The 17692-nt window shown below is 43.4% G+C and overlaps 1 protein-coding gene across 2 annotated transcripts in view; it reads left to right on the top strand.

The window, feature by feature from the left end:
• The first annotated feature begins 2970 nt into the window (after positions 1-2970).
• The window catches only part of LOC117057578 (E3 ubiquitin-protein ligase UBR3), a 61436-nt gene continuing 46714 nt past the window's right edge, over positions 2971-17692 (top strand). For both annotated transcript variants that reach the window (XM_033168433.1, XM_033168425.1), the window contains exons 1-5: positions 2971-3212; positions 11392-11531; positions 12298-12456; positions 13981-14126; positions 14702-14752. In XM_033168433.1, coding sequence (XP_033024324.1) covers positions 3091-3212; positions 11392-11531; positions 12298-12456; positions 13981-14126; positions 14702-14752 — 618 coding nt within the window. In that variant the 5' untranslated portion in view covers positions 2971-3090. The remainder of the gene's footprint in view (positions 3213-11391; positions 11532-12297; positions 12457-13980; positions 14127-14701; positions 14753-17692) is intronic.

Genomic DNA, 17692 nt, shown 5'->3' with positions numbered 1-17692 from the left:
CGAAAACCCGGAGCAGGAATCCGGCGCCTGCCCTGGAAGCGCGAGAAATGGGTACGAAACTGTCACTTCGGATGCACACAGGCCAGGGTTGGGTTGCCATGTTTCAAAAAACAAAACAGAAACAGGACACCCCGAATGTTGTGGAGCTTTTTTTTCTTTTTTCTTTTTTGGAAGATTCCAACATTCTTGAGCGATTTTTCTTTTTGAAATGATTTTATTTGATTTTACAAAATGAACAATTAATTACAATGCCAAATACATATCCATAAAATGATATTTCTCTGAATCGCGCAACTTCCCCCCACCCCCTCCATGGGTCCTATTGTCAGCATTTCCAACTGCATATTATTTCATAGTCTATGTTTGGTATCAATCCATATTGTCCATGATATCCATTACATTACAAGCGAGGTTAAAAGGTAAAGGGACCCCTGACCATTAGGTCCAGTCGGGGATGACTCTGGGGTTGCAGCACTCATCTCGCTTTATTGGCCGAGGGAGCCGCGGCATTTGTCCGCAGACAGCTTCCGGGTCATGTGGCCAGCATGACAAAGCCGCTTCTGGCGAACCAGAGCAGCGCACGGAAATGCCGCTTACCTTCCTGCCGGAGCGTTACCTATTTATCTACTTGCACTTTGATGTGCTTTCGAACTGCTAGGTTGGCAGGAGCTGGGACCGAGCAACGGGAGCTCACCCTGCGCAGATTTTTAAGTGATTGCAAACCCGCTTAAAAGCCCAGGATTCAAACGTGCTAACTTCAGTACAGATGGCAGCTTTTAACTATTGCATTTCATGTAAGCTGCTTATGTAAGATGTTAGGGGGAAGCAGTATACAATTCTTGGCCGAATAAGCTGCTTTCAGAAACCCAACACTTGTTGGTAGCATGAGCCGATCCATGCCTAGCTTTCGGGGAGAAAGGGCAGCCAGTGCCCAATTAAACCCTAGGCAGTCGAAACCTCAGTGCTCCCCAAGCAAATTATCTTCTAATTAATACTTAATTTTAATTTCCTTTCAAGATCAAATCAATATTATTTAAATCCGTTGTCGCGGGGTTCCCAAAAGGTGTGGGGGCCCTAGGTCTACTCTGCCTATTTGGTAATCCAGTACTGAGGACACCCAGGCACATGGATTCAAAATTTTCTGTGGCTTTTGCATATTTGGAACCATTTTATTTCACCGATTTTAGTGCTGGGCCTTCTGTACCACTGCCTGCGGTGACAGAGGTTAACAGAGTGCTATCATGAGTGGGACGCATCCAAGGTAGAGGTGCATAAAGTGGAGTACCCCTCCTTGATTGTTATTTTCTTTCAAGAACAAATCAATATTATTTTGATCTGTTGTTGTGGGGCCCCTAAAAGGCATGGGGCCCATAGGCCGGTGCTTACTCCATGGGCGTAGCCAGGATTTTTGTTGAGGGGGGCACAGAACCTCAGATTTGATTTTTATTGATTTTGGGGAGGGGAGAGCAGCCCACTCTGCCCATAGCCTGCCTACTCTACCTTTCTGATAATCTAGCACTGCTGCCAAACCTAGTGGGTGCCTGAAAGGAAGGACCATCGGTCAAAAAACGTCGTCAACCTTCCTTATGCGTTCCTCGAAGGCCCCCACATGTGCATGCCACCCACACGGTTGTTCTCTTAAAACCAGTGTTTCCCAAGCTTGGGTCTCCAGCTGTTTTTGGACTACAACTACCATCATCCCTAGTTAGCAGGACTAGTAGTCAGGGATGTTGGGAATTGTAGTCCCCCCCCCCAAAAAAAAATCAGCTGCAGCAACCCAAGTTTGGGGAACACTATCTGGGGGTTGTTGTTTTTATTTTGATTATATATTTTGTAGTTATATATTTTGATTTTGTTCTGTGGACTGCCCTGAAGGCAGCCCTGTTTAGGGAAGTTTTTAATGTCTGATGTTTTATTGTGTTTTTAATATTTTGCTGGGAGCCGCCCAGAGTGGGGTGGTATATTTTTTAAAAAATTATTATTATTATTATTATTATTATTATTATTATTGTTGTTGTTGTTGTTGTTATTATTATTATTATTATTATTATTATTATTATTATTATTATTATTATTATTATACAACCCAGGGGAGCCAACTTGAATAAAATATTGAGGGGGGGGGACAGGTAAACCTCACCTCACATGACCGATCACATGATGCGGTGCACAATGGCCATTAACTTTGGCCTCAAATGTTTTATGGAAAGGAGGGGTGTCTCTTCGGCCCCTAGGAGTTGGCTCCTATGCCTCCAGTTACGAGTTAGGTCGGGTTTCCGTAACGCGCGTCTCGCTTCTGAGTGGACACGCGAAGAAGGGCCGTTTGGCCGAAACGCGCTTCTGGGCTAGTCGTGTGAACGCCGCGAATGCTTTGAGTTTCATGCGTGTAGTAGGCGCACCAACCCGCACTGCCGCCCTCCACACACACACACACACACATATAAACACGCAGGTTCCTCCGAGGCTGAACACCGGAGGAGGCGGGTGTGTACAGTAACATCAGGGCGGGGAGGCGCCGCCGCCAGCAGCCAGCCGTAGCAGAAGGAGGCGGCAAGCGGCGGCCGGCAGAGCCGAGGAGGCGGCCTGAGGCGAGCGGGCAGGGCGCCGGCTTTCCCGGCTATCGCGAGAGGCGGCGAAGGGAGGGGAAAGCGGAGCCGAGAGGGCCGAGAGCGAAGGAGCCCGGCGGCCGAAGCTGCGTCGCGGTTGCTGAGGGGGGGAGAAGAAGAAGCCTCGCAGGTCGCCGTCGTCATGGCGGGCGCCGCCGGAGGCTCGAGCGCCCAGGAGAAGCGGGCCACGGCGTCGCGCCTCAAAGCGGCCCTCAGCCTGAGCGCGGACGAGAGCGAGGCCGCGGCGGGCGAACTGCGGTCTCTGCTGGAGACGGTGCTGAGCCCGCCGAGCGGCGGAGGCGCCGGAGGTGGCGAGTCGGTGTCGGAGGCGCTGGCGTGGTGCCGCTGCCTGCTGGCGGGCGGCGAGCCTTGGGACAGCTTCGTGCAGGCGGTGCGGGCCTACGACCCGGCCACGCTGTGCGGCCTGGTGTGGACGGCCAACTTCGTGGCCTACCGGTGCCGGACGTGCGGCATCTCGCCCTGCATGAGCCTGTGCGCCGAGTGCTTCCACCAAGGCGAGCACGCCGGACACGACTACAACATGTTCCGGAGCCAGGCCGGCGGAGCCTGCGACTGCGGGGACGGCAACGTCATGCGGGAGGCCGGGTGAGTGCGACGGGGGGCTGGCTGCGTTGGGGTGGGGGGTGAGGGGAGACACTTGTCTAGGGCGGAGGGGGGGTGGGAAGGCCTCCCGGGCGGGTGTCTGCGAGTGGGTGGCAATCCCCCCACCCCTCCATAAAATATCCGAGGGGGGCACCCCCAAAGTGGATGGGCATTGCCATTCAAATGGTGCTTGTGCGCCACGTCATGCGATCGGTTATGTGGGGTGAACCCCCACCCCCAACACAAAATATTTTATTCAAGTTGGCAGCCCTGGCATCTGGGAGAAAAGCGAGAGACCCTCACTCCCTCCCTTTCACGGACAATAATGGTGAAAATAATAGTACCAGGGAGGACCGGTTGAGTGTCCTCTTCCTGTGTGCAAAATCCTGACCTAATCCATCCTATTAAGTAACCCGGAGCAAGCTTGTTTTTGCACTCGTGGGCTCTGTTTTGACTCCACAGGCGGACAACAACAACACCACAATTATTATTATTATTATTATTATTATTATTATTAATTATTTTAGCTATATGCCACTCATCGGACTGGGTTGCCCTAGCCTCTCTGGGCAACTCCCGACAAAAAATAGTAAAAACCCCACACGACATCAAACACCAAAAACTTCCCTGAAGAGGGCTGCCTTCAGGTGTCTTTTAAAAACCACATATCTGTTTATCTGTTTGACATCTGCTGGGAGGGCGTTCCACAGGGCATATGCGCCGTGTAATCCTAGGCGTGTCTGCTCAGAAGCAAAGCCGCACTGAACTAAATGGGACTTGTGCACTCTTTAAAGTGCTGCACACATTGATTGAATAATTATTATTACTTTATTTATACCCTGCCCATCTGTCTGGGGCGGCTTCTAACACTAATAAAACGTCAGACATTAAAAACTTCGCGATACCAGTAATAATGGATGCAGAATTGCAGCCTGTTTGCGGATTAAGTTTATGTGGTGAAGTGGGCTTTATGGAAACTTTGGTCCAGCAGAGGGTTTTCCATTTGGGCAAAGGTGGCCGTGCACCATCAACCTCAGTTTGGCCTTAGGCAGATCTCCATCTGCCCTCCTTCAGCCTTGCATCCAGTCCAGGAGGTGGCAATGATTGTTGCCTTCCTACTCTGAAGCCTCCCCGTTATATAACTTGGTAGGATTGGGGTAAAACTAGAATTAATTTGCTCTGTGTGTCATTTGCTGTTGCTCCACCCACGGTTGACCTTTCTGCCTTCTGTCCTCAATGTGCACCGACTTGCACTGCTTGTGTTGCAATGTGAAAGGCTTTAAGATGCCACAGCACTCTTTATTTGTTTGCTACCTCTGTGCGGTTTGCCACGTGGGTTGAAATTCTCGCTTCATCCAGAAGTATGCATTCCAAGGGCAGAAAAGAACAACAATCAGGCGTATATTATGCAAATCTTGACAGGTGAATCTTGCTGGTATCTAATCTGTGGGTGGTGGTCTTGTAAATGCATCCTTGATCCATGTTACAAGTTAATGGTGTGTGCATGCTTATGTGAAAACATTGAGAGTGAAACCAAAAGTGGAGCATTGTAACAGTAAACATTTCCGTAGCACTTTCAAATGGTCTAAATGCGCCACATGATCCAGTTATTTGACAGAGAGGTGAGTTTCAAACTAGGGATTTTCTGAGTATTTGGTGGTATGTGTAATGAGAGAAATGTATGTATTGGAGAAGACAGATGGGTGCATGCCCATGGAATGAATACACATGATCACACATTTCATCATGTTGATCAAGAATGCTAGCAAACCTATGATCTTGTGCTTTTACAGACACATTACATCCATGTGGTTTTATCCACAAAAGCACGATAAAGAGTAACTAATCCAGAAAACAGTCTTCAGATTTTGCTCCAAACCATGCCATACGTACAATACAATTCTTCTGCCTTCTGCTGGTTGGTTGTGTTGGTCTGTATGTGCCCGGGGGGGGGGGTTATAGACCAAGTGGGCACTGAGTGATGCTGCAAGGTTTGGTATACATTCTTACACCTAAGATTCCCCCCCCCCTTTGGCTGTTGTACAGTCTTCATGTTGCACAGCCTAGTGCTTCTTGCTCCTGTTCTTGTGTGGCATAAAGCAGAAATATTGTGTACATTAATGCACTTAAAAGGAGTGAAAAGATTGTAGGATTTGGGTCTCCAGTTGTGGGGGCAGGGGAAGATAGACACACCGGTAAGGATGCAGAAATAATTTGTAGGGAAGAGTGATGCTTACAGGTAGAACACTGTCAGCCTGTTCAAGTGTTACAATTTGTGTGTGGTCCCCCTCTTTCCCCTCGTTACAGGTAGAAGGTAACTGTAGAAAGGAGGTACTTCCAAGTTTGCTCCTGCAACACACCTGTTTTGGCTTGAGTGCCACTTACACATTTTGCCAAACCTCTAGGTGCTGTGGATGCTGCTGCAGTCTCCCTGCAATCTTGCTTGTGCATGCATGTAGCCCACATATACACAGAGCCCCCTTCCTCAGTTGATCCATTATCAGCCCCTTCCCACTAATCTATATTATCGATCTGATGACCAGGAATGAACAGTCTGCCTTTCCGAGCAAGGTGCTGAGCTGGCACAGGAAGCAGGTGGTGCTGTGGTCTAAACCCCCGAGCCTCTTAGACCTGCCGATCAGAAGGTTGGCGGTTCGAATCTGCGTGACGCGGTGAACTCCTGTTGCTCTCTCCCAGCTTCTGCCAACCTAGCAATTCAAAAGCACGTTAGTGCAAGTAGATAAATAGGCACCGTTGTGGCAAGAAGGTAAACAGCTTCTCCGTGTGATCTGGTTTTTATCATGGTGTTCCATTGCGCCAGAGGCAGTTTAGTCATGCTGGCCATATGACCCGGAAAGCTGCCTGTGGACAAATGCTGCCTCCCTCACCTTGAAGCGAGATAATAATAATAATAATAATAATTTAATAATAATTTATTATTTATACCCCGCCCATCTGGCTGGGTTTCCCCAGCCACTCTGGGCGGCTTCCAACAGAACATTAAAATACAATAATCTATGGAATGCCGCACGCCATATTCAAGTTTGACTGGACTTAACCATCCAGGGTTCCTTTACTTCTTTTACTTTGCTGAGTTGGCCAGACACATAGTGCTCCAAAATGGGTGGAGTCTTATGGGGCGGGGGGACAGAAAAATTTGTGGGGGGCATGATTTGGCCGGGAGTCAACCACCCCATCCTACGTTATTTAATTGTACTGGGATTCCCTCCAGTGTGGTGGTTCCTGGGAGAATGTGCTAAGTGGCTTGTTGTTTTTTTGAAACATTCAAGGGTGGGAGTACCTGCTGTTGCTGCAGTAATGGACAGATGTAAAGCTGTGAGGGTGTAATTTCAGCAGCGCGGTAGTATTTTATTGGCGGGGCAAGACAAAGTGCTGCCAAATTATGGAAGAGTCACTAGCTGTCATATTGAACACATGTGATAGCTGGAGTCATCCTATCCCCTACTCTCATTTTAGTAAGGACTGAAGTGTGAACTCTGAAGGTATGCCAGTATGTAAACAATTCCCAAGTGTCGTCTGATCACCATGATAGACACTGTCCATTGTTGGCAGTGCCAGCTGTGGAACTTGGCTGTTTTTATTTTTGTGTGCTAATGCTGTGTCATTGCAGCAGGCAAGCCTATAATTAAAATGTAGCTGTGCCTTATAAATTCAGTGGGGGAAAAGAACATAATGCAGTTGTCATAGTTTCTAGAAAGATTGCTTCTTGATCTGTTTGACTGCTAAATTGCTATGAGAATCTGTGGTGTGTTGCTGGATTCTTCTTGTTGAAGTTTGCATCGTTGATTATTGATGCAATGTGAATGTGGGGACAATGAAGTGGGAATGCAGGATCTGATTGGGATTATTTTAATTTAGTGATAGTGTGTAGTGGCAGTCTGCACTTAGGTTTTCAGATGTGCCAAATATTCTTTTGGTTGATAAATAACGGTGTGTTTTGACAAATCCAATATCATCACATTTGAAGTAGATGTAGCAAAAGTCAATAAAGATGTTTCCTGGACTACCGTATATACTTGAAGCTGATGTGCAAATGAACTCAGTTAAGCCTAGTTCCCAGAAATAATGAATGGAATTGTAAGGTTGTTACATGTGGCCAGAGGGAACCTACATTCAGGTGTTCCTAGATGGCTATCTCCTTGAATTGGACCACTTGTTCAAATACTTTGGACTTCATGTCAATGTGAAACTCTCATGGAAGCTACACCTGGGTGCCATTAAGTTATCAAGAGCCAGGTCCATTGGCCAGCTCAGCAGATTTTTCTGTACAAAGAAAACCAATGAATTAATGCTGTTCTCAAGATCTTTATGGCTAAAATTAAAGCGCAAATGCAGAAATCTGGGAAGTTGGAGCAAAGTACAATATGGAAGTTCTGCAAAATAAATTTGCACTAGCAGCCAAGAAGCTGCATTCTAGTCATATCAGGAATTACAGTGTATTGTAAAGTTTTATCCAATGTTTTGTTACCCCTGGAGGATGGCATGCATGGTTGTTAATGGTTGCTCTCTGATTCCATAGCAAGTCTTTCTTTTAATTCATGTGTTGTGTTGGAAAGACACACACACACACACACAGAGTGAGGGGGAAAAGTAATCCTGTTGTTATTCTGTCTCTCTCAGCTACAAAAAACCTACCATTAAAATTATGGACTGGTCATTTCTTCGTCAGAAGGCAAACAGGCAAATTTAATTTAGCAGGGGATCAAATACTTTCCCCCCTTACTATGTGTGTGTGTGTGAGTGAGTGTGTGTATCCTACACATAGAAAACTGGCATGTCAAAAAGAAGGCTAGTTTCTATGTTGTTCAGGGAAACTTTTAGATTGAGAATTCAAACATGTGAACTCCACTTTTCAGAAAAAGGCTTACCACCTCCTCAGATACTTGTAATAACTAGTATTTAATTCCCAACAGTCTTGCATTAATTAATGTAGCTTGTGAAAACAGTGAATGTGTTTATAACATAAGAGTATGCTAATTGCTGTAGTAACCAATATCCAGTGAGACTTTGTGGTCCCATTTATGTCTTGGCAAATCTGCTGATTCTTCCCACTGACTTGATAGACTCACTATTTAAGCTAAGGAGCTACCCCAGTCCCTTTTGGGTAACTGATGGGGTTGGAGGAAAGTGAGCTATTTTGTGTGTGACTGCTTAGTTTACAGCTGAGATCTTTTGGACTGTTTCAAGTTCTGGAATTGGAATTTGCCTCTGCTATTCTAGATTTCTCTCTTTCTCATTGTTCTCATTCATTCTTCACCTCTCCTTAATATTGTCTACCCTTTCCATGGTCTGTATGAATATCCAGCAGACCAATCAAGACTGTATTAGTCAAGAACATCCTTTATCTGTTTTATGTTTTAAGTTTTCCATCATAGCAAGCAGTTGCCCTCTCTTTCAGGTCAACATTAACAGCTGTGTGAAAGATCAGGTTTCTTGGTACTTTTGCCACAGCAATAATTTCTAGCATGCAAAGAAATAAAGTTCAAGTTGTATTTTGCCTGGCACTACTTTTTTTTTTGCTAAAATCCCTGGTTGATTGTGTCCAGTGTAACGCCTCTTAAAATAACCTCCTTGGCTGCTGAGCCAATGGACGGTTTTCAATAAAGCTATGATTCACAGTGCTGTGTACCCATATACAATCTCTTATCAAACTAAACTTTCTAATATTTGCTTTGCCTGAATACATTTTGGCTTTGAAATCAAGATGGATTCCCCCTGACACTTTAGAAATTTGGGGGGCTATAAATAAGAGTATAGAAGCTCAGAATCAGGTAGTTTATAGTTGCAGTGTGGCTTTTATCCAATACCACCCCCCGAAAACCCAAAACTAGTCAAATGCTGAGAGATGCTTTTTGGTAAATCCAGGCAATTATGAAGTGGCTTTTTAAATCACTGAGTGGTTTTCTGTTTTCAAATCCATCCAGTTATACTTTAAAACAACAACAACCCGGGCTTATGATTATTAGTGAAACATTTGTATTGGCATTTTAATTTTACCCCTACACTTTTCTATGACGTTTTTTGCGCACTAATTTTGTACATGAGTCTTGAATATGCACTTCTGAAATAGCTGTTACGTTTTTATATAGTTGTAAAACAAATGAAAGAACTTCGTTTGTATTTATGTAGAGGGTGCTCTTTAACTAAAGATCATGCCAAGATCATTAATATCTAAGGAAACTACATTAGCTATGACAAGTAAAGTGAGAATTTGAATAAATTATAGAAGGGAAAGTCATATGAGAAATAAAAAATAAATAAATCAGCTGAGGATTTTGCTTTGACAGCAATCCTTCAGGAACACGTACTTGGCAGGGCAACAAAATAGAAGCCAAAGGTTATTTCAGTGGTTTATTCAAGTAAGTGGTATTGGGCATACTTTGAGTGAAACTCTTCATGCATAACTGAGAATGTGTTCTGTACCAGACCTTTAAGTGAAACATTCTTCAGTTATGTCTTAGGGGGAATTATATAGACTCTGTTCTCCAAAAAACTTTTTTTTTATAATGCGTGGAGTCTCTATTTCCTCAACCATTTAATGTCTCTGCAGCTTTTCTTATAGAATCATAGAGTTGGAAGAGACGACAAGGCCACCCAGTCCAACCCCATGCCAAGCAGGAAACACCTTCTTTTGTTGGTATTTTTTGCTGTTGGAAGGATAGACCAGTGTTTTTTGTGTGGTCAAGGCAAATCACATCTTAAATAAGCTCTAAATTATCTGCAAAAGATAATTTAGTGAAAGATTGGCGTGCTCTGGTCCATGGGGTCACAAAGAGTCAGACACGACTGAACGACTGAACAACAACAACAAATTATCTGCAAATAGTTTGATTTCTCTCTGTGCTGGATTTGTGTTTTGTCTTTTGTGTTGAAAGAGCTTCAGTTGTCTTCCAGACCTGTATTTTCGCATTTGATATAAACATTATGTAAAAGACATTATAATCCTTCTTTCTCTTTCATTTCTCCTAAAATTGTAACTCTGCTTCTGTTGTAGCATTTAAAGTTGGGTGAGAAACTGTGCTTTCTGAATGTGTGGAAATAAAAGCATTCCAACTAGTACTGCAAGATCCAGTAGTTGTTTGTCTAGTAGTACAGATGGTTCTGTGGCAAGTTCTATATCAGTGACCTGTGAGAAATGCTATGATTAGAGTTTTTCTTTGAACTTTCTTCCCAGTTTCTCTATAGTTTATGGCAGGAATGGGGCATCTGTAGCCGACCATATGTAGTTGTGGAGTCCCATCATCCCTGACCACTGGTCCTGTTAGCTAGGGATGATGGGAGTTGTAGGCCGAGTTTGCCTATGCCTGATCTGGAAGGTCACAAGTTTCCCATCACTTGGATAGTTTTGCATTACTTGGTGGGTATAAAGAGTTCTCGTCTCTTCAGCTCAATAGAGCTGGAAAAGATTCAGAAAAGGGCAACCAAAATGACCAGGGAGACAAAGCAACTTCCCTTTCCTATGAGGAAAGGTGACAACAGTTGGCGCTTTTAAGTTTAGAGAAAAAGTGAGTAAAACTATGCATGGTGTGAAGAAAGTGAATAGAGAAAGGTCTTTCACTTCTTATAGTGCAGAACTTGGGGAAATCCAATGAATCTGGATGTTGGAAGAGTCAGGGCAGACAAAAGAAAGTACCTTTTCACTCGGTTAATCTGTACAGTTTGCTCCCACAAGAGCTAGTGATAGTCACCAACATGGATGGCTTTAAAATAATATTGGACAGTTTCATGGAGGTCATGGTAATCAGTGGCAATTAGTAACAATGGCTGTGCCTCTGAATATCAGTTATTGGAACTTGCAAGGAAAGAAAGTGATGTTGCACTCATGTCCTGCCTTCTGTAAGAATCTGGTTAGCTACCATGACATCAGGATGCTGTACCCAGTAGGCTCTTCTTACATTATTTTCAGTGCTATTTTTCTAGAAAAAGAGGTGCTGGAAAACCTCCCTCATTCTCTTAGAATGGCAAAGGAGCCCACCTGAGAGCTGCCGGAACTTAGTTCCTATGAGTTCCCCTTGAAAAAAGCTCTACTTAGGCTTATGTTTACATATGCAGCCATAGCATGGTTGTTGTTGTTGTTGTTTTTTCAAAATTAGCAACTATCTGTTCTTTCTTATTAATTAGGTGGCTGAATATGTTTAACTTTGTATAACTTTATTTGTAGGTTTTGCAAAAGGCATCGGATAAAATCAAGCTCAGAAGTTCCGTCTGTTCCAAAAGATCTGTTGATAATGTCAGAACTAGTTCTTCCACAATTCATCTTCTGTCTTATTCAGTACTTACGGGAAGGCTATGACGAACCAGGTATGGATGCTATTAATATTTTTGGAAAAGTTCACAAGGCAGATTCCCAGTGCAACTAATAAGTGTTGTTAGTTTCATTTTTGTGACAGTTCATCTTGTTCTGAAGGTAAGGATGATTTCAAACTGTTGGTGAATTGCAAATGGGCTTTTAATAAAGTGTGATGTCAGGATTGTGAAGTTGAATATGATCAGTGAAGCTAAGGTTAGTCTGCTCCCTGCCACCCATGTAAGCAACTCCTTATATTTTGCAAAATGGGAGAAAAGCCGAAATCCTAGAGAAAGTTGATGCAGAGTGTCCTGGGTTACACAGAAAAGAGTGGAGTGGGAGAGAATTATACTTTTGAGTAGACTAAGCCATGGTGTGAATGCTGAGATAGAGGTTAAGATAACTGAGAGCCATAACAATAGTTTGAGAGTAAGGGAAGAATTTAGATACCTGATAATGTTAGAATTGAGGGAATGAGAGGCATGACTCTGTGGAAAGGAAACGAGAACTTCCAACATCCTGTGATGAATATAAAAAGAAAAGAAAAGCCAGTTGCTTGGTTTAAAAAGTTTATTACTGTTTTTTTCTTTCTTTATTGATCATAGAAATGTGAGCAGCTTATGTCTCATACAAATATTGTAATCAGCAAGGGGTGTATAATCTAAGATTTTAATTGTTGGGATGGGGTGATGTCGTAACAGAATAACAAGTAAGGAGCCACAAAGTAGCTAGAACGGTTTGTTCAATCTGCTACAAGCTCATTGCTTGTTTGTTTTTCAGTTCTAGATGTTCCATCAGAAAAAGACCTTCACAAAGTCCTTCAGATATTGGAATCCCACATTTCATTTCTGGAAGATCTGACAAAAATGGGAGGAGCGATGCGTTCAGTCCTTACTCAGGTTTTGACAAATCAGCAGTTCTATAAAGATCTTAGCTCTGGTGAGTTGGTGTGTATTTATGCCTTGAGGAGTTTTTGGTATTAACCATGCATTCTGTACTTTAAAAAGTCACAAAATAGTGTGGGCATGGGAGAAGGGAGTGGCATTTATTATTGCCGGTGATGTCACAGTCTGTGACACACAACCACAATTCCACACTGGTCTTGTGGTAGTTGCAGGTGTGCTGCCAACAGCGGAGTCAAATTTTCCTTATGACAAAGCACATTGAAAACACTACTCGAAGGAAGGTATGTGAATCCCATGCATCAAATGAGTTATAGGATGAATATCGTATTGCAAAGTAAAAAATGTACCGTATTTTTTGCTCCACAAGACGCACTTTTTTCCTCCTGAAAAGTAAGGGGAAATGTCTGTGTGTCTTATGGAGCGAATGCGTGGTCCCTGGAGTGGAATTGCCCAGGGGCCAAAAGCAGATTGTGCTTTTTTTTTTTTTTTTACAAAGAGAGAAGGGGGTGTTGAAAGGAAGCCACTGAACAGCTGATCAGCAAGCGATCGGGAGAGATAAGGCTCCCTTTCTGCCCCGCCCCTTTGCCCAGGCCTCCATTGTTGAATGTTCTGCAGATGGAAGCTGTTTGTTTCCCCAGTGACATGTGACTGGCTGATTAGATTATCTGTCTGAAAACTGTAGAACTGGCTCCCTTTCCTTTCCTAAACAAGCTGCAGAACTGTGAGTTGACCCCCCCCCCCCAAACGAGGCTTTTCTCCCTTTGCAAAAGAAGCTGCACAACTGTGAGCTGATCCCCCCAACAAGGCTTTTCCCCCTTTGCAAAAGAATCTGTACAACTTTGAGCTGATCCTCAAAAAACTGGGGCTTTCCCCCTTTCCTCCTCTAAAAACTAGGTGCATCTTATGGAGCAAAAATACGGTATTTAATTCTGTGGGCTATTTATTTTTTCATCTCTAGTCAAACTTTCTAACCCATTTCATGCTACAAGGCACATAAGAGCAACTCAAGGGCTTCATGTTTCTCCTTGGTTGCTCATAGTGCAGCCTTCTAAGCCCCAGGAAGCCCAGTTCACTTTCTGCATCTGATCAGCTGTCAGTTGGGCGGTGGTGGAAGGGTTGCTGTAACAGTGCTGCTAAGCAGTGGGGGGGGGCAGCAGTTTTAGCTGCCTTGGGATGGCTGTGGAGTGCAGGCTTTGATCTGCCTGCCCAGAGCTCTCAGTGCAGCTAAAATTGCAATATCTGCACTGCCGATAGCAGTGTGAGGGCAGAATTTTTAGCTGCATCAGGATTACTGGGGGTGGCATGCAGACTTGAATGGTTAAAGTTGCACCAGAGTTCCTGATGCAGCTGCAAAGGGGAAGATTAAACTGTTATTGTGAGGTGGGGAGAATATGTGTGTAAGGGGGAGGAATGCCAGGCCCTGCCCTGCCCTGCCCACTGGCATGCAGCCCCTGACCAGCTGCACACCGCACATCTGCAGAAAGGTGGCCACCCCTGCAATAAGGTTTGGTAAGGCTGGTCCCTAGAGTGAACGTAAACCTTTTGAAATACATTTCAGGTGGTGCAGAAAATGCATGTGCGAAGAAAAGCCACGAGAAATATCTTGTAGCTCTGAAGGGTTCCGGACTCACATTTCCCGAAGACAAGGCTGCATGTGGAGTGCAGGAGCAAGCAGCTGGGGGAGCAAGCTCTTCAGTAGTTCAAGGTTTCTCTATTTATTTATTTTTTAAAATATCTTTGTTATTTGAAGAATCTTCTTAGACTTGCAGCAGCGTCGCCACATGTCTGCTTCTGAAATAATTGACAGAATGCAGTCGAAACTACACAGTACCAGATAACAGAGAGGAAAACAGAACCCCTTTTCAATTGATACAAAGGGGGAGTATATCAGTTCTTACAGAAGTAAATTGCAATGGAAGCATTGGGTCCCTTTGATCCTATCCATTAGAAAATGTGTAAGTTAGAATGAGCACTTAGTAATTGTGTGGCACAAGGTCACATTTCATTATCAGCAGCAGCACTACCCCCCAGCAACATGCATTTCTGCACTGTTCCAGGCATTGTCCCAAACCACACGTAGCACTTCCTAAAGTATTTATCGTTTTCCTCCTAGTATTTTATTTCCAATATTGCTAGACCTAACGCAGCCCATGCTCGAAAGATTAATCCAAACTTACGTGGAGAGATAGATGGGGGTATTTAAAAAAAAAATTATCTGATTATTCTTTTGTTCAGTTGTGTATGAATTAGAAAAGATAATTTGATGTTTAATTTCTCACGGTTTTGCAGATGCTACGCCAGCTTCAGGGCAAGGTGACTCTTCAGATGAGGTGAGATTTCTTCAGGAATAAAATAAAGCAGAAGAATATGTGAAATAAATTGAAATACCCTAATTTTTATCATGCTTGCCTTTGTTAACACGTACGGTAGACTGGTGGTGTCAGCCCTATAAGCTATTAAGCAGAAAACACAGCTCTTTGTATTTATGTAGGGCCAGTCCCTCTCCACTTTCTCCCCTAGGAGAGTTGTTTTTAATACTGCTTTCGTTGAACTAATTTTAGCAACACTGGGGACCTCAGTGTATATGGCAACTTCTGGAAATAACGCTAACTCATTGCTATGTCAGTTTCACTTGCTGGGGCAGGTTTTAACTTGCGTTAATGCAGCGAAGGTTGTGTTTCAACTGCATCTTTCTGGTGCTCTTGTATTGACAACAACGGCTTGTTCTTAAACAGGTTCCTTTTCTTTGAATTTGTAGGATAGGAATACTTATTTCTAACAGGGCACTCCTAAGCATGTTTATTCAGAAGTAAGTCCTGCTGAGGTTGATGGGGTTTATTTCCTAGAAAGCATGCTAAGGATTTAACTGTGAGCAAGTCCTGTTGGAACACTGAGTAGGCGTGCATGGTATTGTTCTGCACGTTAACGATGCTAGGAGAATAGCTAACTACGTATGTGTGTTTATATACACACATTTTAAAAACAGAAATAATAAAGGACCTATGAGTTGCAGATGGTTCCCAAGAGCTCTTGTAAACCTGAGGTAGGACTCCATAAAGTTGCTAGATTAGATGCTGAATAAGCATCTTCCTGAGATCCCTTTACCTTGTAAAGAAGAGGAGAAAAGTGGGAAATTGGGGAAAGTGGGAATTGTTTCAGTAGTTCCATCTCTGGTTCTAATCTAGAACTGGGTTCTTAGCTGCGGGACAGGAAAGATTTTGTTGAAGCACTTCCCACATCTGCATGCAACCAGGAGTCATATGCTGCAACTGTGTGCATCCTCTCGTTTTCTGTACACTTAGATGATGAAGTCCTGTTTTGCTAACACATAAATGATGGGAATCTCCGATGGCAAATAATAGTCCATCTTTTTTTTTAAAAAAATAGGTTTTTAACAGTACCCTGACTTAACAGGAATATAATTAGTGAACCTTTCATTGATACTGATATCAGTGTTGGGAAAAGCTTTATGAACTCAATTTCTGCATAACAGGCTGCAGTAAAAGTTGCCAGAAGAAAAAAAGAAAGAAAGAAAAGGGGAAAGGTATCTGTTTGAAAACCTTCATTCAAAACGTTTTGCAGTACAGTGGTGCCCCACTAGACAAAAATAATTCGTTCTGCGAAAATTTTCGTCTAGCAGGTTTTTCGTCTAGCGAAGCGGCAATGACAGCCGCGCTTTCGCTAGACGAAAAAAAAGACGAAAAATTTTCGTCTTGCGAGGTAGCCCCATAGACTTTTTCGTCTTGCGGGGCAGCCTCCCGCTAGACGAATGCCTTCGTCTAGCGAGTTTTTCGTCTAGCGAGGCATTCGTCTAGTGGGGCACCACTGTATTTTGGATTTTTGTTCAGCTTCAGGAACAAAATGAACATATATGGCTGCTTCAGAGTCATTTTCAGATGTGATTGCAAAACGAACATGTTGAATGTTTATAACATTTGCAAATGATTCCTGGTTAATGCTGAGCTGCAATTAAACAGATGTGGAGGGGAAAAATAATTGGTTTATACCCAGAACAATTTATTAGAAGTTTGTTGTTGTTTGTGCAGCAGAGTCTGCTATGCTTTTAGCAGTGCTATTTATAAGCTAATATGTTTCAAAGTGCTGCTGTACTTTCACAGTTTTTAAAAACAGAACAGTAGCTATTTTTTCAAAAATGGCAGTGTAACCGAAGATGAACTTAAATCTCTGAATTAATGAGACCCAGCCAAAAATAATACTTAAGACACTTCATATTTGCTCAGTTTATTGTGAGGGAAGAAATATGTAAGGTTAGGATTTAGACAAGAATCTGATACAATGATCTTTACAGGGGGAAGTGGGAATAGAAGGGTAGCACACCTCGAGTTACTGCTTGTGGTGTTGGGAAGGAAAGATACTGGATCATTTCAATAAAAGATTCAGATATGGGAATTTTCAGATAAATAATTAAATGGTACAGGAAACAAATCAAAGTGCTTTATACTTGCTGGTGGATGGGTTATTTAATTTTGCCTTTCTAATATTTAAGTGGATGCAGATCACTTAATAGTTTATTAACCTGTGTGTGTTATCCAATAATAAGTCTGCTAGCAAAAAGTGCTTGCGCAAGGCAGAGTACCCAATTTTTGTTAATCACAGTTTATTAACCCATTTCTGTGTGCCCGTGTTGAACCAAGCGGTGGTTTGTACCAGCAAAAAACACTCTTGCTTGTGTAAGACAGAGCACCTAATTTTCATTATCCCTACCCGCTTCACTATAGTCCTCTGCTACACAGAGCTGTTCCTGGAGCTTAGGAGACCCTTCAGACCAGGGGTCAGCAACCTTTTTCAGCCGTGGGCTGGTCCACCGTCCCTCAGACCATGTGGTGGGCCGGACTATATTTTTTTTGGGGGGGGGCGAATGAACAAATTCCTTTGCCCCACAAATAACCCAGAGATGCATTTTAAATGAAAGCACACATTCTACTCATGTAAAAACACGCTAGTTCCCAGACCGTCTGCGGGCCGGATTTAGAAGGCGATTGGGCCGCATCCGGCCCCTGGGCCTTAGGTTGCCTACCCCTGCTCCAGACGGTTAGGAGATATGGCAGAGGGCTGTAGTGGATAGGTAGGATCAACAAAAGTTATGTACCCTTCCTTACATTATCAGAAATGCTTTCCATTAGTGCAGAACCATGACTAGATACAATCCTGTGTGTATATCTCTCTCTGAAGTAGATGTAAAATGCATATTATGGGCAAGCTTATTAAACCAAAGAGCCTACGAGAGAACAAAGTCAAGGTTTCAAATA

The sequence above is a fragment of the Lacerta agilis genome, chromosome 1, assembly GCF_009819535.1.
Source record: "Lacerta agilis isolate rLacAgi1 chromosome 1, rLacAgi1.pri, whole genome shotgun sequence".
Classification (NCBI taxonomy): domain Eukaryota; kingdom Metazoa; phylum Chordata; class Lepidosauria; order Squamata; family Lacertidae; genus Lacerta; species Lacerta agilis.
The sequence above is the reverse complement of the archived record's forward strand: the minus strand, read 5'-3'. Positions and strand labels throughout refer to the sequence as shown.